Consider the following 27,414-nt stretch of genomic DNA (forward strand, 5'->3'; position numbering starts at 1 on the left):
AAAGTCGAAATCTGTGCAAACTGCATGGAGCGCCAGAATTTGTCAACTCCGTTGTTTGGTATATGTATTTAGGTTAAATGCGTTTTAACTCTAGATTTAAGATATTGAAAACGACAATATCTTCTTAACTATACGTCTACACTTCTTGATGCCATGGATATAATACCCGCCCCTGATTCTGCCGATGTACAGGTAACCCTAAAACTTCTTTAAAATATTATTGATACAATAAGTATGTTGGAGTATTTTTAACTGTTTTTATTTATTTGCAGGCATTTCAATTTAAATTTCAACGACGGATCAAAGCATTTGAATCTGTCAATCCTGATCCGTCTATCTCGCTTAACCTCGTCGTTGCAGCTAGCCGGTTTGGAGTTCTTTTTATTGGATCCCCGGACAATAATTTACATGGTTAGTACTGTATTTATCCGTGTTTTACCCATAATATACCATAATTCAGTGTTCCGCAAACTTTTTCTGTTCAACGTATACCTACCAAATTAAGAAATTTCAGAGGTACACCAAAGAAGAAGAAAAAAAATATTTAATATAGATATATTATCAAAATATAATGCGAAAACATATATCATAACAAAGTCTATTTAATATCTTTAATAAACTAGATTTTTTTTCGCAGTACACCAACTAATCACCATGGTACACCAGCGTGCCGCGGCACACATTGCGGAACAATGCCATAATTAGATATTATATTCTTATGTAATTGATTGGATTATCAAAAAATTATGTTTAAGTTGGCATTATACATTTTTTTAAACTTGTATTACATTGTTATCTAAGACTGCTGCTGTTGATTTGAAAAGCTGTCAGAATATTTCCATACGCAGGGTAGAATTTTCAGTATAGCCAAGAATGATTCAAATTCAGTGGCAAATTCAGATTCCCTTAAAGAAAAATTTTCACAGCCCTCAAATATCCTCATCAACAGCATCATAGTCCGAGATCACTATGTTTTACGTATGAGTTTTAAAAATTCTCAATATCATCGTAGCTTAATCTCACGCGCTAAAAATATTCAAGGACATTGGTACCATAAACCAAACTAGATCACAAAATGCCGAACCCTCTTCTAGTGGAACGAAAGGTCTATTGATGACAGCCAACACCCCGGCTTCTCTTGAGAAGTTTTACGTGGTTTCCTCCCAGCAACAAGCAAATGCTGAGAAGTTCCTGATTGGCCCACACTAGATTATCCCTCCTGTTCCCAACACGGATTTAAATAAAACATCTTTATTTAGTTAGAAAAAACAATAATCCACTTAATGATTAAAAAAATTAAAATAAAATTGGCATGCGCTGGACAGATACTATTATTCCTAAATAATTTACTCAACCCTGAATCTTTTATTGTTGTTTTGTTTTTAGTATTCGAGTTAAAGTCGTTGATTCTTGAGGACGGTCTACAATGTCCCCGGAGAGTGTTTCCCCTTGAAGATACTCCTGTTAATCTATCCTTAAACTGCTCTCAAGAACTACTCTGTATCGTAGTAAAAAATAACAACTGTCTCGCTGCTAATGTTTACTACACAAAAAGTTGCGCTAATGAGGTAAAAAAAAAATATATTTTATGTATTTTATTCATTTATTTTATTTAAACTTTTAGTACAGAAAAGAAATCGGTAATGTAATGGCAAAAGGGTGTATATCTGTGAAATTTTTCATTTTCTATGTTTGTTCCACAAAATGTCTAAAATAGTGTATTACATAATCTGGCAAAAGGATAAAGCTGTAGTTGCCATACTTATTTAGTTTTATTAAGATATGTACATATAAAAATACATAAAACAAATGAGTTATTTAATTTCACAAGTTTGTTTTTGCTCTCCTGTAAAATTTGGTCTGAGACAGATATACCCCTTTGCCTTTACACTGCCGAAATAAGTACGTTGGCGGGCTTATTGCTAGAAAGCTAATTCTTCTAACCAACCAAAAACAGACTAGTGATATCGGTCAAAATGTTTGATACCAAATATAGCTGTTTGCAGTCAGAGGGTAGATAGTGCTTAAACATTTTTAAAAAAAAACATAAATTACAAATTGATGATAATGAGGAACGCAAAGGAAAAGGGGAGTTTATTATTAGTATATTCCATTTCCATATCTTTGTATTGAGAATCTCTTAATTTTTGTTTTATCTGTCATTACTCAACTCTGCTATTTATCATTATTAATAATGTTAGAGCAGTCTTTCTCAAAGTGGGCGCTGGTGGCCTAGAGGGGGCGGTAAGGGGCCCTAAAAAAATGGGCGTTAAAGTGGTTTAAGGGTTCTATGGCTGAATTAGTAATTTCATCTACTTAATTTTTTTTTAATTCACTGAAATTAAGACCTACCTACTACACAACACCAATTATTTAATTCATATTTTTGCTCTGTTTGACTGTATAAAAATTTAAAATATTTACAAAGCTTTCGTACTATAATGACTTATCCGCACCCAATGGGCACTGCATCGTACTGACGCAGTATTATCTTGATCGTGAATACTCCTGCATTTCTGGGTCCAGTCCAAGGTAATATTAAATAAAAATTAGAGTGTGAAATTTATTTTCACCATCCCTGGGAATCGAACCTGGGACCTCCAGTACGGTAGCCGAGCTGACCATTACACTGCAGAGGCGGACCACTTTAAAATTTTGATTTAGAGCACTCAATTGCTAGTAAATTTGTGGCTATATTTCGTTGATGTACGGTCCCTTTTCAGAACCTCTTACTCTACCAACATATCCGCCTGAGGCCATCACCTGGTGTGGAACTATGTCGGCTGCTATGGAACCCCTGCCAGGCGGATATGCTCTCCATCTGCACGTCCGACGGCAGCCTCTCCGTCTACCAGTGCAAGCAAAGCTCCCTGGACGTGCAGACTAATGCAGCCAAAGCGCGGTTTGTGCAAAAAAAACCTTCTGTATTTGCTTTGCCTATCATTTCATCTACTTCGCAATTTCAATTTCAATAAAAATAGTACCTTAATTTTCTCTTTAACACTTGATGTAAATCAAAGATAAAACAGAAAATTGTAAAAATACATATAAAACTGAAACATGATGATCAATGTTGAAGAGTTTATTTTATAGTATTACTTGTAAATAAAATGATAATTAGATGTAAATTTGTTCAGTTTTAACTATTTCTTATTTTTCAAAGATATCGATAACTTTTAAAAAACTTAGAAAAAACGTCATTTATGCCAGTTATTGACAATCTTGACATTTTGATAAATGCATTACAATTTTTGATTTTTTATTTTTTTATTTCTGATATCTATTGTAAATAAAATGTCTACCCACACACATGCCATGCCTTTGTGGGATCTTTTTTTGTTTTAATATTATAATTTTTTTTTATTTGTAATTATAATATATTGTGACATGCAAAAGAATTTAAAATAAAAGAGAAAAAAAATACTATAATTTCATCATTATATTTACAAGTAATACTATAAAATAAACTCTTCTACATTGATCATCTTGTTTCAGTTTTATATGTATTTTCACAATTTTCTGTTTTATCTTTGATTTACATCAAGTATTAAAGAGAAAATTAAGGTACTTTTTTTTTTAAATACATACTGTGTGTAGTAAATAATACTTCATTTAATTAATTGATTTGGGAGTCACTTTGTGGTAACATCCATACATTTTCAATTTTAATTTCTCTTTGTAAAAACCACTATTTATTAAATAATAATAATAATTTGGATAATTTGTATAGCGCCATTTTCGTAAAATACTACCTCAAGGGCACTTATTAAAGTCTATTATGACACGTGTTCCGATGCATTCCGCATCATTTTCAAACACCATATGTGAAGCTTAGTCTTAATTTTAGAATTAAGTCCTCCGAACATTGATAATAATAATTATTTTACCAATCAATGTTTTTTTTATTAAAAAAAAATATATGTATGTATATATATATATATATATATATATATATATATATATATATATATATATATATATATATATATATATATATAAACAGGTCCTGCCCACTCTTCATTCTTCAACATCCCAAGGACACAATTCTAATATTTAGACTTGGCTTTGCATATGGTAGTTGGAAATGATACAGAATGCATTGGAACATGTATCACAATAGATTTTAAGACAGTGGTGTTTACTAAGAAAAATTTTCATTAAAAATAGATAGATGTTACCGCAAAGTGACTGCCGAATCAATTAATAAAATTTAGCATTATTTACTACACGCGGTATGTACTTAATTTTAATAACAAAACATATTTACTTAACTAGCGCAAAAATTTATACAAAATCATTGTCACTAGTATTATTTCCGCTGTATTTTCATCGCACATAAGTGAGATTCTCTGAATTTCAATTCTAATATCAAAATGTCTAATAAGATAAATATTCACATAAATCAGCAGTGCCAACAACTGGGGATGTCAACAACACCCCTATTTACCCTAATATAGTTCATTTTTGCACTCTGAATTAATTTGTATATTTTTAATTTCAGATGTTTATCATGGAGTCCCAAAGGGAAGCAAATTGTGACTGGAAATGCAGACGGAAGTCTGAGCCAGTACAAACCTGATCTCACTCTGGTTAAAAACATCCCGTCACCTAAGTTATTTGGCAATAACCAGCCGGAAGCAATCGCCATACATTGGATTTCCAACTATCAATTCAGCGTTGTGTTCAAGGACTCGGTGAATCCAGACAACAGACCATGTGAGAATCCATTGCAATATTATTTACTTATGATTATTAAATGTTTATATGTTCACTATCCTAGTGGATTATTGCACCATTATTTTGAGAAATCAAAAGACTTTGACTTTTGATTTTTATGACTATAAACCTTGAAGAGGGTAACAGGTTGTTGCCAAAACTAGTTGGTTTTAATAAAAATGTGAGTGGATCAAAAAACAAAGTCTTTTTATTTCTCAAAATAATATATCACTATGATACACAAAGTTGATGCTTTCAATATTCAAAATAGATTATTGCTCCACTGAGATTAGAAATCCATATTTGTCTAATGTGGCATTTATGACAATTTTTAAGTCATTCCACTGAGCCAAGCCAATATTGACCTCATGTGAAATGTATTGAGCCAATCTGTTGACATAGGTTGCTTTTTAACTTTTGGCTTAGTAAACTAGCATTGCGTTTAGTGTCATGTAAACTAAGCTCAAGTCTATAAACTGTTACATAGTACATTAAAAGTCCATTAATTACTACTACTGACCTTTATCTGCACCCAATGGTACATATGGCGCTGCATCAAATTGATGGAATGTTAATATGATTGTTTATAATATGAAGGTAAGGTGATCAGTCCTGCGCTTCAGGGACCACTCTAGGGTAATACTGAATAAATATTAAAGTGAAAAAACACTTATAATTATTTTAGCCCTCCTGAGAATTAAACCCAGTACGTCCTGTATGGTATCAAACATGCTAACCACTGCACTATGAAGGTGTACAATTTTACCATTAATTAGAATTTAAAAAATCTGAATTTTCTTTATTTTCAAAGTCCCAAAATTTAATTCTCGTAATAAACTGTACTAATGATGATTATGGTTTTTTACCCCAAAGATTATTTATGTAATTTATAATGAATTTAAATTATTTGAAATTATTAGTTGACAACCCCTGTATATTTGTAAAACTTAATAATAAAACGACCTTATCCAAAAATTTGGAAAATTGAGTTATAGAAGACTTACCTGAATGAGTTCTTAATTTTTTTCTTGTTTACTTTTTAGGTATAACAATAGTGAACACTCCCAAAGTTGGAACTCCAAGTTGTATTAATTATGAAGATATTTGCTACAGTATGGGCAGCATCAGACCAATCCAGTATTACCTCACGCATTTGCCTTCTTGGTAACCATTTGACATCTAGTTACGCGTGATAATGTCCATATCCACCGTAAACTAAACTAACTTTATCCATTATTTTACAGGGGGATTTTGTTAGCCTCGTCAGCAAACAGTATGGAGGTTGGAGTACTTGGAACTCCCGACCAAAATAATTGGCAGCAATGGATTCAGGTACAATTTAATCGAGTATAGTTGCCGTATTACAGAAACAGTTTTTGGCACTTTAAAATAGTGATGGGCAATTTTTCGGCTTCATTCAGATTGAGATTTTGTTAAGTCGAAATCTCTGAATTCAAGATTCAAGGTGCGAATTTTACAAAAAAATATGAATAAATTTACCCAACGCTTCACTTGCGCCCAATAATATGGCGACCATTTTTTAGTACCTTAATTTCAAAGTATTTCAAGCAAAGTTTCATCGACATATTTATGTAAAAAACAAGAGGAAAATTAGAAATATAATTTAAATGCAAAATAACTCAAAAAAATAATCAAACATTTCACTTGTAGAATATAAACAACGTAAATCAAACATTAAAAAAAAAATTGCGCCGATTGTATATCAAAATTTAACAGAACAGTTTACAAAAAATGCTAAAATTATGATTTTATCTCTTTTTACATTTTCATCACCTGTCAATAGTAAGCAAATGGAATTTTTCAAGAGATAAACTTAAGCATAAAGATTTCTCCCGCGCTCTAATGGAATTATATTGTTATCACTTACAGTTGCAATTTGTGTAATGTCCTTGTTAATCATGGATAGAATGGTGAATTTTACACAGTGTATAAAGTGATCACCTGAACGGTGAATGACAGGCCGTAGACCCTGTAATTCCCTGACTTCCATATACCCATCTCAACCCATTTCTTTATTTTATGCGATGTCAATAAAATCTTGATAAAGTATCGGTGCAATTTATTACAAAAAGACAATTTTGGGACCCTTAAAATGGCCAAAATTACAAAAAAATATAGGTGTAGCATTATAATATGCAGTCCGCCTCCGTAGTGTAATTGTCAGCACGCTCGGCTACCGTTCTGGAGGTCCCGGGTTCGATTCCCAAGGGGGGTAAAATAAATATAAGTGATTTTTTCACTGTCATATTTATTAAATATTACCCTGGACTGGTACCTGAAGCGGAGGGCTGATCACCTTTCCTTCATGTGTAAACGATCAAGACAACACTGCGTTTATGACGCATGACGCAGTGCCCTATGCACCATTGGGGTGCGGATAAGGGTTTATTATTATTATAATATAAATATTAATTTTTTTTATTTTCATAAAACTCAAAGATGGACGAAGCAAGAGCCGAGTTGCCATTGACAGAAGATAAGCAAGAGAACTACCCAATCGGCTTTGCATTCGATGATGCTGCGATATACCAACTTCCGTGGGGTAACTTGTTTCCTTTTTTATGGTATCACTAAAAGTTTAAAGGTGTCCCAACTTGATATGAAACATGTATCATTCCTCACACGTAAGCCCTGGGATGCTCGGACTTCCATCTTCTTTCATAAAAAAGCGAAGAATGATACATGGTTCATATCAAGTTGAGACATCTTTAAAATTGACTTCTCATCAGTAGGGTGAATAATCCAGTATCCTCCAATATAATAAATAATATTAATATTATGAAAAATTTACTTTCATCCCCTAAAATATCTAAATGTTATCAATGTGTGAAATATCAATTCAATTGATTGTTTTGAATTATCGAGATCAGACTCCTTAATGTTGTGGTAAGCACATTTGGCTGCCATACTGAAAATCCCGGGTACTATTCGCAGTTGGGCAAAATAAATTTAAATGTTTTATTTCCTCTAATACATATTTATTTAATATTATCCTGGACTGCAAGACTGGCCACCTTGCCTTCATGTAAGAAAAGATCAAGTTAAAATTGCATCTATTTGATGCAGTGCCCCATACACTATTCTTCTTCTTCTTCAATCCCTTATCCGCACCCCAATGGTCCATATGGCACTGCATTATATGAACACAGCGTTATCTTGATCGTTAACACGTGAACAAAGGGTGTTCAGCCCTCCACTTCAGGTACCAATCCAGGGTAATATTGAAAAAATTGGAGTAAAAAAATCACTAATATTTATTTGATCCCCCTGGGAATCGAACCCGGGACCTCCAGAATGGTAGCCGAGTGTGCTGAGCATTATACTATTGGGTGCAATTAAGGGTCAGTATTATCAAAGTTATGCCTTTTTTAATACTACATATTTTCCTTGTCAACAGGAGAAAATGAAGTACTTCCACACATGCCGATGATACACATATTGAGTCACACAGGGGTACTCGTATCTTTCTACGCCATCAACCTAACACAAGGATCTCCTCCATTATGCAATCCTCCAGACGAAATCAATATTCCTCGCCAATTTATGGTTATGTGAGTAGTTTCTTACAGTATAACAAATTAGAGCGACTACATATATGCTAGTTTTAAAATATGTAATGAATTTTTTATACATTTTGAATTAGCAAAATTAAAGAAGAGAAATTTATAATATTTGTATGTACAAACTGATATGCTGCCATGTTTCGAATTTTTTTACTATGTATTGAGAAAAGCAGTAATCAAATCAATTATCTAAATCAATTCAAAACAAATGAAATAAACACGTATTTTGAAATATTTCATCTAAAATTTTCACCTTCAGATGATATTGTATATGGTCCTTTGAAAAAAATTATTATCAATTTTTTTTTTGTATTAATGAAAGTTTTGTATGAAAATCCTTGGATGGACCATATATTTTTGTAATTTTTTTATTTTAAATTTTTTTCTTTTGTTATTACATATCTACAACATTTTGAGTGTGTCCAAATACTTGTTCACAAAATCTGGATTATCTCCAATTACAGGAGTTATTTTCATATTATTTTTTGATATCTCATCAAAGATGAAGAAAAATATGGAAGTCTGGGCATTTTCGGGGCTTACGACCATCATAGGCCGGTTTAAGTGATCACTTTACACACGTGTAACATATTACATATCGCTCACTCCTTTCAAGAACGTCATAAATCAAAAAACTTGATTTTTCAGTAGAACGTTTTCAAAGTTTAGCAATATAATATAATGTATTAAAAATGAATATCAAGCCACTTATTGAACTTTTTACTGTGCAGCAGATCTTTTTAGGTAAAACCTGAATGTTTTTTCTCCATTTGAAAAATATTTAGTATATTTCAAAAAATACTTAAACAATACCTTTTCTTCAAAATACAAAAACAACACATTCTACCCTGTAGCGGGTAAATATTAAGTTTAAAATATGTCGCTTTTGCTGGGATATAGTACATTTTCTGGGCATTCCGAAAACATGCACAACTGGAAATTGACGATTTTTGTTTTATGATGTTCTTGAAAGGAGTGAGCGATATGTTAAAACTCAAACTACCATTGTTCAAATTAATGAGCTTTAACTGTATTTGTCTTTATCTTTTACATAATATGTATACGTAATTATGGTAACAAAGCTCTCTCTTTGAACTGTATTTAAATGGAGTGAAGATTTTTCACAATAATACAAAGAAAAAAGTGCCATGTTTTTATTTGTGACCTATCTTTTTCTAGAGTACATATTTCAATATCCAAATTCAGTTACCATACATTTTCAATGTTTATAATATGCATAACACTATCTTCTTTTTCTTCTTCATGAGCCCTCTGACCTCCACTGCTAGATATAGGCCTCTTCCCCTTCTTTCCATTTCCTCCGGTCGGTTGCTGCTTGCAGCCAATTTTTACTCCCCACAGCGACTATGTCGTCGGACCATCTCTTTTGGGGTCTTCCGACACCTCTTTAGTTCACTCAAGGTCTCCATCGTAAAATTCTTGGGATCCATCTTGGGGGGTCCTGTCTTGCAACATGTCCCGCCCATTGCCATTTGAGTTTTGCCACACGATCCATGATATCCTCTACTTTGGTTCTTGCATAACACTATATTCTGTGTAAATCCGATGACAGACATTTGATTATTCTGATATGTATTTGTCATTAAATATTTTATTTTAGGGATGTTCCGCCGAAATATGTTCAACAAGCTCCGCAACAAGCGCCAGCACAGGAAGTTCCTGCCCAGCCTTTACCCGATGTTTCGTTTGTAATGCCACAAAACATCATCACTTCCACACCCACAGTAAGTGTAATTATCATTCATTATATCGTAGTCATAGAGGAGAAATTGACCAAGTGCATTTTTTACAAAAATGTGATTATTGACTATTTAATATCTTACTAGCTTCATGTTACCCTGAAAAAATCCAAAAGCGATGTAAAACATGGAAGTATTATACATATATTCACTTGTTAAAAATTACTAACTGCATTGTTGTTTATTCTCTTGCCAAGCAAAAGTGACTTAAATGGCCCTCCTGAATATTTTACGATTTGTTATTTAGTCACTTTCTCCTGTACAACTATGATATATTCAATTTCTTACTTATACTGTACCATCATGAATTCAGAACGGTTTTAAATACTCTTTGCAGATTTAAAAATAGGGCTGAAATTGTTCAGCATTAGTTTGTGATATTTTGTACAAAAATATTACAAAAATGATCAGTACTAAAATATAATGTTTTTACTTTTTTGTCAGGATTTTGTTTGTATGAAATATTGACCCTTGGCACCCGATTATTTTTTTGGTATGTTCCGTCAGCTCAATAAAACTCAGTAAGTTTACATTTTTAACTGTACTCATATGATTTTGGTTTAATTATATTGAAAAGTGAAAAAAATTTAAATATATTCACTCGAGTAATACATCAAATCAAGCATGCCGCCTCTATGGCAGCATTCGAATGCTAAGGGTTAAAAAATCAACGAAAACATCTAATTAGGCATTATGAAATTGAAGTTTTACTTCAATCAGAAATAAGACTTTATTTCCTCTAACATTTTTAATTTAATATTAATAATAAAACCCTTATCCTCACCCGATGGTGCATAGAACTCTGCTTCATATAAACGCAGTGTTATCTTGTCATTTACACATGAAGGAAAGGTGATCAGCCCTCCTCTTCAGGTACCAGTCCAGGGTAATATTGAATAAATATTACAGTGAAAAAATCACTTATATTTATTTGACCCCCCCTGGGAATCGAACCCGGGACCTCCAGAACTGTAGCCGAGCGTGCTGACCATTTCACTACGGAGGCGGACAGACATTTTATTACATTATATTTTTAATTTACTTACCTTAATACTTTGTCCGCCTCCGTAGTGTAATGGTCAGCACGCTCGGCTACCGTTCTGGAGGTCCCGGGTTCGATTCCCAAGGGGGGTAAAATAAATATAAGTGATTTTTTCACTGTAATATTTATTCAATATTACCCTGGACTGGTACCTGAAGCGGAAGGCTGATCACCTTTCCTTCATGTGTAAACGATCAAGATAAAACTGCGTTTATATGAAGCAGTGCCCTATGCACCATTGGGTGCGGATAAGGGTCTTTTTTTTTTTTACCGTAATACTTTCCCCAATTTTAGTCCCTAGAAAAAGCTAGACTAGAGAAATTTACTGAAGTTTGCATTTTAGGTAATGCACTGTCACAAAACTGTGTTGGCGCTAACTTTTTTGTCCAATAACTTACGGTGAGCATAATAACGAGTTTCCAGTCAGCCCAAGTGTAACTCTGGCAAGCAGTTTCCATTGTAATGAGGAGCCCGAGTGCTGCTCGGGAAAATCGTATTCAGACTTCTCGGCATTGATTCGCCTGAGCCAAATTTATTTATGTATTTGTTTTTATTGACTAACCCGAGCGGTGTTTGGGCAGTCTTGTTTCGACTAGTTAGTGACGAATTCGAATTTTGTTGCTAAAATTCGACTGTTAACACACTATCTGCAGACGGATTCGCGCTCATAATAGAGATAAACATCTCTGAAAAGAAGTGATAACATTTAACCATACTGTATACACCGATATGAGATCGAAAGATGCCGCAAAAGTCACGTGTAAAAATAACTTACACGCAATTTACGATGAGTCGAGTGAAAGGGTAAAATTACCCTTCCCGCCCAACACCACCAGTCGAGTGAAAGGGTAAAATTACCCTTCCCGCAGATAGTGTGTTAAGTGGTTAAAGAAATCACAGACTTTGTGCCAAACCCGGATCAAGAGTCCAATAATAAAAATAATATATTATTTATTTTTAGATCCCAAAAACGAGCAGTCCATTCAACGTCGGCGCCAACAACCCTATTGTGACCAACCTGTTTGGTGTCAGCAAAGATCAAGCGGCACAAGATTCTCAAAAATCAATGCCAGAAATGGTTCAGGAACCCTTTGCCCGTGAGAATAAGCCACAAGAGATCGTCGCATTCAAACCAGCTCCCGCACACTCCGTCCCTGTGGCAGTACAACAACCAGGTGTGGAATAATCAAATTAAATACTTTTATCTTTATTTTGTTCCATGAATATATACATATACAATGGATCACATTCAGACGGGAGGAATATCTAATTTAACAAACTCAACCTATAAAGGATTGTATTAGACTGGTTTTGTGTTTATAACAGCCGATATAATCAATATTTTCATTTATCATTTTATTTTGGAAAATTCGACTTCGTTAAAACGTTGTTCTCGTAAGTTGGTAATGAATGACGTCACAGAAACGATGGGTCTATTTTAATTTTGGTAACATTGATAAATTATTGGCGGCTCTATTTGTTGATGTCTATGGTCCACTTATTTTGAATTATTTATAGTGAATTATTTTTTCTCATTTCTAGCTGTAACTGCTCCAGAAGCAATTAGTGACTTCAATAAGCCAAAAGCACAACCTGAAAAAGCTCCCGAACCTCAACAGGTGATTCCCGAAACTCGAATAATTATAGAGCTTATAAAATATTATTATAATCAAAATCCTGCCAAATATCTCAATCTTTAGAGATAGTTTTTACTATCAACTAGTCCCAAAGAGAAGGGGGCGCAGGGCTGATCCTTTGTGTATTTCACAATTAAGATAACACTGCTTCTTTACAATACGGTGCCCTATTCACCATCATATACGGATAAAAGTTAGAAGAAAAAGAAGACTTTATACAAATGTATAAATTAGCAGTTGCTTGTCTAATTTATTGACTGTTTAATTTTCAATAAAATCAAAAAATCAACAGAGTTCTAAAAGAGCTTTGTAATCCAAACAATTGTGTAAATGTTGTCATAAATTCAAAAAGACATTTTACCCGATATTCAAAATAAAATAAAAAATTGAAAAGAAGGAATTTCCCCATTAAAAATTTAGTACCATAAATAAAATGATTTTGTCTTCAGCAGGTCGTTCAGAACCAATCTAACAAAGTAGTTAAAAATGATCTGGGGGATAAACAAGCCAAATCTTACGACACAGTGCTCAGCGCAGCTTCAAATGAAACTATCAAAGCCATGCTGCTCAAAGAAATGAATGACTTCCAAACGGAACTTTACGACTTGGTAAAGAAGTGCAGATCTGTCAATACTCAAGTAAGTGCAAATTGTTAAATAATAAATAACATTTATATTTCGTAGTCGTACAGGAGAAAGTGACCAACTACCAAAACGTAAAATGTTCAAGAGGGTCATTTAAGTCACCTTTGCTTGGAAAGAAAGTAAACATCATTTAGTCATTTTTAACAAATCAATATACTATACTTTCAAGTTTAAAATCCTTTGGATTTTTTTCATGGCAACATTAAGCTAGTAAGATATCAAATAGTCAACGATCACGTTTTGCAAAAAATGCACTTGGTCACTTTCTCCTGTATGACCACGATTTGTTTTACATTACATTGTTTGTTTACATTGCTGTCGGGCAATTTTTTCATCAACCCCGACCCTAATTATACTCAGACAGTCTGTCGCCCGACCCTCAGTATACTAATCACAACTAACCGAAAACCCAATTCCGACCCGTTCAATGTTTTTTGGCGTTTCTCGGACTCTGTCAAAAGTAACCAACTAGAACGTTTATAAGCGTCTCCCGCTCTCTACCAACAGTATGTAAAAGACGCTTTTAAGCGTTTGCCGCAAACAATGTTTCAAACATGCCGATGAATACATTATGTATTTCTTTTTTTCAGGTTGGCACTCCGAACGAAATGAAGGAGATTATTTCCTTTCTAGACCAATATGAACGTCAGCCTCCGGAGAAAATGTATTCCAATGACGATGTTAAGCATCAGATATCGGCATTAAAACAAAGTTTGATCAAAATGTGCTCTGTGTTGATCAAAGCTCAAGTACAACCGGAGTGAGTAACCTATTCACAATATACATTACTAAGCAATGACATCATTTCCCTAAATATTCCCGATAACTTGTGCGTTTGCGGCTTGACTTTCATCAATAGTATCTGATTTTGAAGTTATCATTAAAAAAATTGGTTAAAACAAAGTTGTTTAATTTTATAAAGTTTATAAAATGTGCCACAAAGTATCTACGAAAAACATTCAAAAAATTAAGTATTTAATTCAACTTTTAAATCTGATCCTTTGCGACTGAAAATAAAGTTAAATAAAAAAGAAATGCGTTTTTTTTTTAGCAAAATAATCTAGATTCACTCTGGTTTTTTTTCACATTTCACTAATAGAATATAAATACATACATACTTTATTGATATCATGACAGTTGTAAAAAACAGACCTAGATCTATTTTCCTGCAATTCACTCAATTCATTCATTTTCAAACCCTTATCCGCACCCTATGGTGCATAGGGCACTGCATCATATGAACAAAGTGTTGATCATTAACACATGAAGGAAAGGTGATCAGCCCTCCGCTTCAGGCACCAGTCCAGGGTTATATTGAATAAATATTATACTGAAAAAATTACTAATATTTATTTCACCCCCCTACCTGGGAATTGAACCCGGGACCTCCAGTATGGTAGCCGAGCGTGCTGACTATTACACTACGGAGTCGGACTCAATTAGTACTTTGATAATTCTAAACAACATTCCCTTCTTCCATTTTTATTTTTAGGTACCGTTTTTCTTCCCCACCTCTATTTATGTTAATTTTCCTGCTATTGCTGATGTAATATGCATGTATGTACAGTAATAAATATAAAAACACCAATTTTCAGCTCACTCGACCAGTTGGCTCAGTTAGATCCGGTGTCCACTGAGAAGATGGCGTCCATCAAGCAAAACATGTATTACATCGAGTCGCAGATCAAGCAAATTAACAATGTACTGGATGAGCAGTGGGAAACGTTCCAGGGAGAGTGCAAAAAGAGAATTACGTAAGTACATCCATCCTTCTTGTTGGTAAATTGTAGAACTATTTAAGAATTTGCCTTAAACAAACGATGGGATCGGCTGTCCAAATTTAAAACACAGTAAGGGACATTTTTTTTACATTTTTGGACTAAGTAGAGTCTACTTAGTCCAAAAATGAAAAAAAAAAACTTACTACAAAAAAATGTCCCTTATTGTGTTTTGAGTTTGGACAGCCGGGATGTCTTGACTTTATTTTCACTTGTTACCCAACTATTACATTGCCCGTTTATGATAGACCTATGAGGTTTGTCCATAAGATTCCAATCCCATGGACAAACAAATGTAGAGTCTATACCAGAGGTTCCCAACCTTTTTGTACTAGAGCACATTCTAAAATATCGGTAGGGTGGCGGGTGCAACCTATTTTTAATTGACTTTAGTTTTAATTTTAGGTACTGTCCGCTAAGGAACCACTCATACATACAATATCGCAAACATACGAACGTATTTAATAAACTAGACACTCAAAAAAAAAATAAAACTAACAACTAAATAAAAATAATTCACATTTTTTAATTCATGTTTATGAGAAAATTCTGTCTCTGTCGAATAGAGGTGGGCGCATACAAGCGCCATGGTGCCCGCGGGCACAGGGTCAGAAACCTCTGGTCTACACCATGTAAGACAATTTGAAATATAACTTCCCAAGTGAGATTTTAGTCATTTCTGTTTTACTGCATCACTCTACACTGACCGTGATTATGGTCCTTTTCACTTCTTTTTTGTCTTCTCCTTGATCATTCGTACAATAAAAATGCATGACTCGGAACAATGATATTTCGGAGTATGTAATTTTTACCATTTTCAAGGTCCCAAAAGTGACTTCATGTATTCGTATTTGTAGGTAATTTTGCATTTTATATTTTCATTGTACATTTAGTAATTTTTCTTGAACAGAGCTTTTAAGGGTTTGTGTAATGATAAAGAGGATATCATGAAAATGCCAACCCTGGACCAGGTGTACCAGCCCCTGGTGAGGCAGCACGATACGTTGGTACGCCAACAGGGGACTATCAGGTCCTTACTGGAAATGGCAGCACCCATCAGGGAACACATTTTGAGCAGCAAAATCGGTAATCCGCTTACTAAAGGACTAAATTACAGGTTTGCATAGATAAATATTCTTTTCTTTTTTATTATTCCCGGTCCAAAAGGAGACTTCGGTGAAAATTATTTAAAATTCATTTGTAATTGACATTAACGCTATCTTTTCAGTCAACCGCTCTCCGCATTAACCAAAAACCTGCTAAATTTGAGCATACAGCCGAATGATATCCTGGATGCAAAATTCAAAGCAGTTTATGAAAAAGAGGCAAAGTACACTGTGAAGAAACAGAACGCGCTCAGAGAACTTCTCACAAATCACCACACGGTCAGAATAAAGCCGACCAAAGTGGAAACCTCCAACAGGCTACAGTCCTTCTTGGAGAGGAATCCTCTAAGTTCCTTCCAAGTACAGCAGAATGACACTATTCCAGTTCCTAAGCCTGCAAATATCGAACCTACCAAACCAGATGTTCCCGTTATTTCGGATTCGAATACCGTTAAGATGTCCAACTTGAATTCTAAGATGATGGAAGCCATTTTGAGGCCCACTCCGCAGTTCCCAGACACCCAGCCCTTGTCAAATCTTAATAAATTTGTGTCAAATATGGTTGGAGATGATGACAAAAACCAAAAACCGGTTACGAAGACCGCTTCTCTGGCTCCACCCGCTTCAAAACCCAATGAACCCTTAAAAACTCAACCTCAAGCGAAGAGTGTTCCGGACCAGCAAAAAACGAAACCACAACGTAAGTGGTCTGAAAACAAATTATATTTATTTAATTAGGCTGAAGATCCCTATTTTAATGACTAAGCAAACTAGTTGTGTCAATATTGATTTACCACCTAATGTAATTTGGTTGTAAATTAATACATACAGTAGAATCTCGATATAATGAAATCCAAGGGACAAAAAAATATTCATTAGTTTTAACGAATTTCCACATATAACAAAATTAATAAAAAATATAAAACTAGGTATGTATATGTTACGCGCCGTAGCAAAAAAATGTTGCGTGGCTTCAAAAAAAGATTGAAAGTTCTGCAAACAAAGGAGGAAGGAGGCCATAGAGAACTGAATACCTACATAGTTTCATTAGTTTTCTTATTAACCTTTCCCTTGCGATGCTAAAAACAGCCACGCGAAACAGTGATACTTGTATTATTTTGTATACCGTATGAAAATGTGATTTTAAAAACGGAAAAATGTTATAACCATAACTTAAGTAACATAACTAAAGTAAAATATAACAATTTTGTAATATTAGCCCTGGAAAATATCTGAAAATAAGAAAAATAACATCGCAAATAGGGATTTCGTTATATAAATGCATTTTTGTATGAAAAATTTGTTTTAGGGAGTAAATTTCGATTTTTTACTACGTCATTTTTCGCTATATCGCGATTCTACTGTGTTGTGTTTTCATATAATGTAATTTATGTGTCGTTGTATAAATGAATATTCAATTAATTTATGGTATTTCTTATTATCAACTTTTTTATTAACTTTTTATGATTGAATACATATATATCAGAATTTTAAACATATTATTTGGCTAGACATATTGTAGTAAAACACCCTGTTTTCATCATTGATAAACATATCAGTAAAAATTGTGATTAAATTAATAATAAAAAATGTAATACGCAGTCAGGAAAAAAACAAAATACATATCTGAAAATCTCTTACTGACTCAACCAACAGAAACGTGTTGATAAAATTGTTGTTGGTAGTAGTTTTATATATTATTTAATTATATTTTTTTATATCAAATTATATTCACATATAAAACCAGTAGTGTCAATAATTGGGAGTGTCAACAATACCTATACCTGTTTACTCTACTTAGTTACAATTTTTTTGTTTCTATCTGCATACCTTATTAATGTTTTGTTCAAATTGTAGCTTCCCAACAAAGTCCCAAGCCTATAACTACTCCCACAAGCAATATCAGTTTTGCACCTGCTGCTACCAGCGCTCCTCAAAAGACCAGTATTTTCATGGGGCAACCGATATGTTCCCCTACACCGAGAACCACGCCAGGTTGCTTTTATAACTTTTTTTTTTCTTTCTTATTTCTTATTTTTATCATAGCAGTTAATTCCATTTTCTTTTTCGTAATTTCTTTCAGGATCCGTGTTCGGCAGCAATCCTTCGCAAATTGCCTTCGGTTCATCGTCTAACGGTTTTGGAGACATGAAAAATGTTATATCGTCTTTACCAAAGGCGACTACGGTGACTGCCGCAACTCCGCCATCCAGCGAATCCGTATTCAAATCTCTATCGTTCGCTCCGCAAGCCGTCTCTAGCCAGTCGGTATTCTCATCGCCAAAGCCCCTGACCGTGTCCACCACCGAGAGTCAAGATGTTGGCAAATCTCCTCTGTCCAGTGCGGAAACTCCCGCTAGTATAACTTTCGGTTCCCTGTCCATTTCTAAAGTCACGAGCCCTTCCGCTCCGAGCGCGTCAACGGGCACTTCTGCGGGAAACGCAAAATCTATCTTCGGACCTTCCCCTTCCCGAGCGATTTCTCCGACTCCGGTGGCTGCCGGACCAGCCGCTCCGGCCAGTAATATATTCAAAGCTCCCACACCCCTGCCCGGATATCCTAATGTATCTTTTAGCGTGTCACCATCTACGCCCGCGACGACAGTCTCCGATAGCTCCCAAACCTTATTATCCCCCGCTACTACCGCTATATCTTTCGGTTCACAAAGCAAACCGCCTGCTACCTCAATATTTGGAGTTCAGAGTTCTACTAGCCCCTCCTCTGTATTTGGCGGAACTAGCGTCGCTAGTATTACCGCAACGACGACTACGGCTGCACCGGGCGCGGACGGTGTTACGAGTCCGGCGCCACCGACGCTTTCGGAAACGGCGGTTGTCAATACTCCGAGCGCGAATACAGTAACGGCAGCGAGCTCCCCGACCTCCGTAACTTCCATATTTGGCGTTCCCGTTCCGACTACTACGACCGCATTCGGTGCCGTATCTACAACCACCTCCTTGTTCACCCCCACTTCTCCCCATTCGGTGTTTGGGGGAGCGAGTTCTTCACCCACATCTATATTTGGCCCTGCTCCCGCCGCCACATCGTCCAACTCGGTATTCGGGGCGATGGCTACCCCGGCGACCGCTACTCCGGCATTCGGCTCGCCTTCTGCGAGTTCCCTTTTCGCTTCGGCCAATGCGAACCTAAACCCGACGGGATCCATGTTCGAGTCTCTCTCGGTGACCGCGACTTCCGGACAGAGTGGCATATTCGGTTCGCCCGCTACGACTTGCGCCACTTCCTTATTCGGAGTGGCCAACGCCTCGGTACCTGCGACTGTCACCTCCATGTTTGGCAACACGAGCGTGTCGACAACGAGCGCGCCGTTCGGCAGCCCCGCTAACTCCGGGGGTCCCATGTTCGGCGGATCTCCTTTTGCGGCTCCGTCGACTTTTGCCGGACAGCCGGGAAGTTCAGTCTTCAGCGGATCTCCAGCTTTTGGACAACAACAATCCAATGTTTTCAGCGGAAGCCCTAACTTTGGGGGATTCGGTAATCATTTTTACTTATTTTTATTGTCAGTTTGATTGAATCGATAATATTTTTACTGATTGGCCATTTATTTGTTTAGGTTCCGCACCGCCTTCGACTCACATATTCGGGCAGGCTACCAGTCAGCCGAGTAACATATTCACCGCCCCCTCGAACCCCGCTAGTCAGGGGAACCTGTTCGGGGGCGGAGGGAACATGTTCAGTCCTCCCGCGGCCTCCCTCGGGGCCCCGCAGCAAGGTGCCTCCATCTTCGGCTCGTCACCATCCCAAGGTAAATTCATTAATGTCACGTATATAAAGCACTTGCGGAACGTACAAATAATAGGTTTTTGTTTCTTATTTTATAGGAGCTGTATTTGGTGGAGCGGCAAATTTTGGAACTAAACCTGTCTTTGGACAATCAGCCGGGTAGGATCATTTCCTTTCAAAATCTTTGACTGTATATATTTTTTTTAAATTCTGAGTAAATAAATTTATACCTAATTCTATAATTTTAGTTTCGGTTCTTCCCCGACTGCAAGTAGTGGATTTGGTTCTTTCTCTGGAACTGGAGAACAGCAGAATGTCGCCACGGCTGGATTTGGTGCCCCGAGTGCTTTTAGCAAACCTCCAGGTAACTTGTGACATTTCATTTGCTACAAATCAACACAGATGCATATAATATATCGTATCCAACCAGTTTTTCCTCAAAGAAGTAATATACGTTGAATAAATCCATTCCAGAATCCCAGATGGAATGTTAATTTAACCTTTTGATAGCTGTCAGCGTGTTTTTCATTTCCGTCCTCGCAATTCGGGAAATTCAGTAGGAATGTGCGAAAGTATAACAAACTAACAGACTGCTTAAAAAATTTCTGGCTGTCAAGCACAAACCAACCACTGAACAGGTTGATGGATCTGTTGACTCCAATGTCAATATCCCAACAAGCCAGAGCTTGATCAATAGAGTATTCTGGAAGATTGACCGCGTGATATATCGCTCACTCCTTTCAAGAACTTCATAAATCAAAAATCGTCAATTTTCAGTTGTGCACGTTTTCGCAATGCCCAGAAAATGTACTTTATCCCAGCAAAAGTGGCATATTTTTAACTTAATATTTACCCGCTACAGGGCAGGAAGTGTTGTTTTTGCATTTTGTAGAAAATGTATTGTTTAATTATTTTTTTAAATAAACAAAATATTTTTTAAATGGAGAAAAAACCTTCAGGTTTTACCTAAAAAGATCTGTTGAACAGTTAAAAGTTCAAAAAGTGGTTTGATATTTATTTTTAATACATTGTATTATATTTTTAAACTTTATCCTGAGAAATCAGGTTTTTTTATTTATGATGTTCTTGAAAGGAGTGAGCGATATGTAGTGTGTTGTTTATGTGACCATTCCACATGTTCAACTAAGTATTTTACATATCTTTCTTATTGATTAGCATGTATTGATTTAATACCTATGCAAGCTTTGTTGAAAAATATCTGACAAAGGCAGAGATTTGAATTAATTAATGATTAATTAACTTTTTAATTACTTAGCAAGTATGTATTAGCATAACAGTGCTCGCCACTCCACAATTTTTCTGTCAAAAATAGACATACAGTTATGTAATATTAAAAGTATCTTAAGGAATATTTATTTTACAATATCCGTGTGATCAAGTGTATCCAAATCTTTGTTCACAAGTTATGGGTTGTACTGCGCTTAAGAGTCATTTTTTACTAAGATTTAATTCAGCATTCATAAAGGAGTGTTTTGCAATGAAAATATGGTATTCTGAGTTTTCCAGGGCTTACGACCTGTCATTGGCCAGTTTAAGTGATCACTTTATACACATATTATTATTTATTTTGTGTAAACGCCGGTTGACCATAAAAACGACCGGTTTTAAGTCGACCGACTCACCTGTAAATGCCCAGATTTCCATATTCTCATCTTAACATACTTTTTCATGTATGGTGAATTATCAATTTAGATATTCTGTAAATAAACATACATATGGAAAAAAACTAAACAGCGATCCAAGGGCACTCTGAAATGTATTTTTTCCAGTTTTTCTAAAACGAAGAGATGGTTTGCCAGAAAACCTACAATGGTTTACCAGAAAAGGGTCAATATCATGATCATTCCAATAATTTTTTCTGATTTCGTCAATTGATTCGGCAGTCACTTTGTGGTAAAATATATCCATCTTTAATTTAAGTTTTACTTAGTAAATACCACTATTTTTTTAAAATCTATTGTGACACATGTTTCGATGCATTCCACATCATTTTCAAACACCATTCAGATTTTTCTGCATGTCTTGTTTTAGTACGTTATGCCCATCTTAAGAGCTAGCTCTGCATGATCCAATATTGACACTATCAAAACACTTTGGCTAGAATGATTAAAAAAATTGTACGTGTAAACATGGGAAAAAAACAACCCGCGTCTTGGCTACTTGTTTACACGAATTCGGTAGTCAAACACTTAAATTACCATGTGCAGTGAAACCTCTATCTATCGTTCCCCGAATAATTGTTTTCCAGGGTGTGTCGTTTATTTCTTCTACCCCGGATTAATTTCATACAAAAATAGATCACGTCGATAGTTTCTCTATCACCATTTTACCGCATTCATGGTTAGAATTACGCTGCATATTTGATATATTGTCTGCGTTTTCTTACATTCTTCTCAATTTTGTTACATTCGATGACAATATTCGGTGTGGGATAGAAACTATCAAAAGCTTACGTGACGCAAGGTTGACGGATACAGCAGAAGAGGTCGATATTGGTGAAGAGGAACCGCTGCCCGTACCTTCATTTTCAGAAGCATGAAAGCATTTCTTTAAAAGATTGAAAACTTTCTACTACGCACATTCAGTAACTGATACTGAATTTTTTTTATTTGCATAGCCGAAAACATACTTCTTGACTCATGGAAATAAAACAGTAAAAAAACATATGTCAATCACAGATTATTTACAATGCAATAAACTTTTTTTTTTTTGGTTCTGTTAACCTTTTTATTTTTTTTATAAATAAATACATTTATTTACAATTAAATGTAACTTTGTTTTAAAATCACTATAAATATTTTATTATAACTTAATTGTCATGTCTACCGGTTTCGAAGCTAACTAATTAAAGTTAAAATAAAATATTTACAGTGATTTTAAATCAAAGTTATATTTTAATTATAAAATGAAAAATCAAAAAGTTATTGCCTCAAATATAAATTATACATTTATTTACATCTAAAACCTGTATTTTTCTTAGAATTTTAACCTACCAATGGTTATGCAGATTGGGAGGATAGTATCTTATGATGGTCCTCGATCATATCTCCTTGTGTATTGACCTCTTAATCCCGCATTCATAGTTTATTTTAAAGGTTCCCTTTAAAATGGATAGATAGAGGTTTCACTGTATTTGGAAAGCTAGGTGTGCGAAGCTGTAGTGTGTCGCGCGCAGTAGTTAATGAGTGTGTTGGTAATCCTATTTGCAGGAACATTTGGTGGGAGTCCCTCGTTTGGGAGCTCGGGCGGGTTCGGGGCTTCTGCGAGTTTCGCTCCGGCCTTCGGTTCACCCGTAAAGTCCTTTGGTTCTCCGGGAACCGAGTCAGGTGTGACACATTTTTGATAACGCGTTTTGAACACTGTTTGCCGTGTGCCAATTCCAAAGCTAATTTCAATTCCCTTTTATCTGGATGTTTTAGACAATTTGACTTGGGGATATGAATGTGATGGGTTCAATGACGGGGCATTTTTTGATACGTATACAATTTGTTGAGAAACTATTTTGCTGCAGATCCGAATATATTGTTGGTTAATAAGACAAAACTCATACGGAATGGTGACCCAAATCTTGATTTATCACTTTGTCACCATTCTGTACAAATGTAATCAGTTTTACCTTTCAACCGATAATATAATCTTATTAATGGGAAAGAGTTGAACTTTTTTTTTTAATGTGTTTTTTTTTGGAGTGTTAAAATGTTACATATATAATTTTGCAGTCAAATAGGTTAAAAAAAAAACATCTTTTTTCCATTTTCGTCTGTAAAAGAAAAATAATGTTAATCTTTTTCACTCTTCTTTTGGAAACTTAATGCATGAGTTCTAGTCCAATAGACCAATTAGAAAAAATTGCCTTTTTAATTTTTTGCTTTGTGATATTTTCTTGGTCTTCTTCTAATCCTTATCCGCACCAAATGGTGCATAGGTCGCTGCATCATATTGATGCAATATTATCTTGATTCGTACTTACATGAAAGCAAGGTAATCAATCTTGCGCTTCAAGTACCAGTCCAGAGTAATATTCAAATAAATATTTGAGTGAAAACTCGCCAATATTTATTTTGACCCTCCCATTCTAAGGAATCGAGCCTGGGGCCTACAACACGATAGTTAAACGCGCTAATCATTATACGACGGAGGGAGACTATTCTATTATATAGGTGGTCGCAAATTTACAGAATTCTAGTTTTCATATTTCAGAATCTTTATTCAGAAAGGTTACGATTTCTACTGCTGCTGCGGTGGAACGGCGTTCTGGCACCTTTTTTTGCAGATTTTTTAATTTTATTTTAAAAATCAATTAGTGAAAACAATGTTTATGCTTACGTAATTACAATCTTTATTGATATTCTTCTTCTTCTAACCCTTATCCGCACCCAATGGTGCATAGGGCACTGCATCATATAAAAGCAGTGTTATCTTGATCGTTAAATACACGAAGGAAAGGTGATCAGCCTGCCGCTTCAGGTACCAGTCCAGGGTCATATTTAATAAATATTAGACTGAAAAATCACAAATATTTATTTTGACCCTCTTGGGAATCGAACCTGGGACCTCCAGCATGGTAGCCTAGCGTGCTGACCATTACACTACGGAAGCAGACTTTATTTACGACGGACGGAATTTATATAATTTGTCAAAATGATGGTATTGTAATGAATATTTAGATGATATTTGAATATGTATTTGTTTTTTAAAAAAGTTCCGGGACCTTTTCCGGGAGTTTATAAGAGTTCCAGGACCTTTTTTGTTTTTAAAAAAAGCCCTGCTTATGAGTGATGAATAAACCCATGCTAATAATGAAATCTTTCGGGGCTGTGCAATTTCATGGGGACATAATGTTAAATTAGAAATGTATGTAGTTTCAATTTCTTATCAAAGTTTTTTATGCATGCATTACTTTTTTTTACAGCCTTTGGAAACTCCCAATCGTCAACATTTGAGAATCTGGCGACGCAAAGTACAGTTACCTTTGGAAACCTCGCGCAACAATCTCCACCCTCTCCTCAATCCCCTCCGGCATTCCAAGGGTTAGTACACTTACTACTACTGTTTGGGTTTCATCCAAACAGATATTACCAACTTTTATATCGTGGGTATACTGGCAACAAATGTCAACTCTAAAATCCCTGTTTGAATAATCCCTGTTATTTAACCCTTTGGATGCGTAAATCGACTAAATTTGCCCGATTTTTTTTCTCCTTTGGACACTTAAATCGACTATAATCCATATACTTATACTTATATTCCGTGGCTTTTACAAGCCATGAACTAGAGTAAATTAATAAAAGGAATTTTATAGATTACTTTATTTTTTATGCAAAATTTGCTTTTTTCAAATGAATTTTTATTTTTTGCTTTACGCGTTCAAAGGGTTAAAGCTTTTAGCCTGAATAAAATACCCGCTATTTAACTTCAAGTTGAATTTACTTTTAAAACCACATAAACATGACATTTCAAATTACTTAGTGTATTTTACCAGCTTATAGAACGTTGAAAACTTTGTAATTTGCATCAAGTCAAAATTTCATATTTTCAAGTTAACATTTTTGCCAGTATACCCACGATATATAACCCACTTTTTTACAGCTAAAAATGAAGAGAGAAATCATTACAATATGAATTCATCATATTACAGAAAAAATTACTTCTTTGTCTAACTAAGCTATGCAGTCATCCATATAAAATGAGATATTGATTCATTTAACATGTCCATGTCAATGGTTGACACTATAAGCTGTTTAAATTCACTTTGAGAATAGGCTCAACTTAATTTCTCAGTTTGATTAAATGACTGCGTTGCTTAGTTGAATGAAACATCTGACCTGACTGATGTCCGATCAGATGAAGTCCTCTTATGAGGATCCGGGTTCGATTCCTGGCACAGAACAGAATTATAATTCTAGAATATTTTATTCTCAAGCGACTCCTACACATTACTGTTTGAGCTCGGGTGTGCAACCCAAAGTGCCATAGCCATATCTGCTATTCCTCATTTGTTTCCTTCCCCACATAGCAGCAATGTGTTTGAGCTCCTTGTGTCATCAGTATCCATTAAAATATATTCCACTCGTATATCCTAGAATTTAGTGAGCAGGACCGATCACCTTGCATTCATATAATCAAAGATCAATTTAACGTCGCATTGATCTGATGTGATACCCTATGTACCACATAGATCTGGATAGAGTTCTGAAGAAGTTGACATTAAGATTTTAAACATGTTTTCATTATTTTTTGCAGAAATCCTTCCTTCTCGATGTGGAGATAATCAATTTGGGAATTTGCAGTTTTAAGAATTCACAGAGAGAAAGACACTCACTGAATGAGAGTAATCTTTACTGCATTTATTTTATCACATGACTAATTTTAATAAAAAATCCTAGCAGACTGATATTCATACTCAATCTGCATTTGTAGGCTTGCCACATTTCTGAAATTTTCAACTGGGATACTAAAATGCCCCCAGTGTACAGTACAGTGAAACAAATGACAAAGTAATTATATTTTGTATATTAAAAGCATTGATAACTTTGTGATATGGTAATATAACGCTCTCCTTATCATTCATCGTTCACTTTGTGTAATACCACTTGTATTACACAAAGTGAACAATGAATGATAAGGAGAGTGTTACAAAGTGATTATCGTAAATAATCCTACAGAGTTAATTATTTTTACACTTTTTTGTCATCTATAGTCAAATTTTTCACCGGGTCTAAAGTAATCCGGCCGAAACACCGGGATTTTGTCTGAAAACCGGGACTGTCCCAGTCAATACGAGACGTCTGGCAAGCCCTCCTATGCGGAGCATTTCCTATGCACATACTGCCTCTGTATCTCGTCACACAAGACCCGCTGACGGATTGTCACCAGCAGACGTCCTGGGCAGCGGGAATCCGGAACCTTGTGAAAGAGGCAAGCTTAACGGCAGAGTAGCCTAGCTAACTTTTCCTTTAACCTTTTTTTGACAACAGTTGCCATCATAGGTTGCTGCATTATACATTATGTCTCCCTTATTTCTTTACAAATTTCAAAGTTTACATAAATTGCCCATTATTTAATTAGAAAATATATTTTTTCACACTCAACACACAGGACAATTCAATTTTTGTTTCCATACCATATTTTTCACTCTAAAAATGCATGTAAATAAAGACATACCATCAAATAAATACTTTGTACCTTCTTTAAAACATATGTATGTAGATTGATTAATTGTGTTTATTATGTGGTTCTCATGATTATTGTGTAATAACTTATAAACAATTAATTTTTTAATAAATATTTGAAAAAAAAATGTATTTTTTGTCTCCCATTACGTCAACAAATGAATGACAATAATAATACATAAACTATTTGGAGATCAACAAACCATATT

At 35.0% G+C, this 27,414-nt stretch overlaps 1 protein-coding gene across 3 annotated transcripts; it reads left to right on the top strand.

Moving 5' to 3' along the window:
• Nucleotides 1-4: 4 nt before the first annotated feature.
• On the top strand, nucleotides 5-27,208 carry Nup214 (nuclear pore complex protein Nup214). 3 transcript variants are annotated; one of them, XM_088265902.1, is made up of 25 exons: nucleotides 5-192; nucleotides 273-411; nucleotides 1,387-1,568; nucleotides 2,724-2,902; nucleotides 4,502-4,716; nucleotides 5,760-5,880; nucleotides 5,961-6,048; nucleotides 7,177-7,279; nucleotides 8,135-8,288; nucleotides 9,922-10,045; nucleotides 12,064-12,277; nucleotides 12,645-12,721; nucleotides 13,189-13,377; nucleotides 13,974-14,143; nucleotides 14,979-15,137; nucleotides 16,072-16,278; nucleotides 16,390-16,967; nucleotides 18,125-18,262; nucleotides 18,351-19,763; nucleotides 19,843-20,034; nucleotides 20,111-20,171; nucleotides 20,261-20,376; nucleotides 23,243-23,359; nucleotides 24,946-25,063; nucleotides 26,277-26,440. In XM_088265902.1, exons 1-25 carry the CDS (start codon nucleotides 154-156, stop codon nucleotides 26,302-26,304), a joined length of 5,121 nt encoding a protein of 1,706 aa, XP_088122028.1. In that variant the 5' UTR covers nucleotides 5-153; the 3' UTR covers nucleotides 26,305-26,440. The 3 variants fall into 3 exon arrangements, with proteins under 3 accessions (XP_088122028.1, XP_088122029.1, XP_088122030.1); XM_088265903.1 differs by having other exon boundaries at nucleotides 13,192-13,377; XM_088265904.1 differs by lacking the exon at nucleotides 23,243-23,359 and having other exon boundaries at nucleotides 26,277-27,208.
• The last annotated feature ends 206 nt before the right edge of the window (nucleotides 27,209-27,414 follow it).

Source organism: Brachycentrus maculatus, unplaced genomic scaffold, assembly GCF_059751285.1.
Source record: "Brachycentrus maculatus isolate JH-2025_06_01 unplaced genomic scaffold, ASM5975128v1 h1tg000258l, whole genome shotgun sequence".
Taxonomy (NCBI): domain Eukaryota; kingdom Metazoa; phylum Arthropoda; class Insecta; order Trichoptera; family Brachycentridae; genus Brachycentrus; species Brachycentrus maculatus.

Bases quoted from the DNA above. Each gene is read 5' to 3' on its own strand.
- Nup214 (XM_088265902.1), top strand. From the start codon at position 154: ATGGATATAATACCCGCCCCTGATTCTGCCGATGTACAG. The intron at 193-272 runs GTAACCCTAAAA...ATTTATTTGCAG, and splicing joins CTGATTCTGCCGATGTACAG to GCATTTCAATTTAAATTTCA. The intron at 23,360-24,945 runs GTGTGACACATT...TTTTTTTTACAG, and splicing joins TTCTCCGGGAACCGAGTCAG to CCTTTGGAAACTCCCAATCG.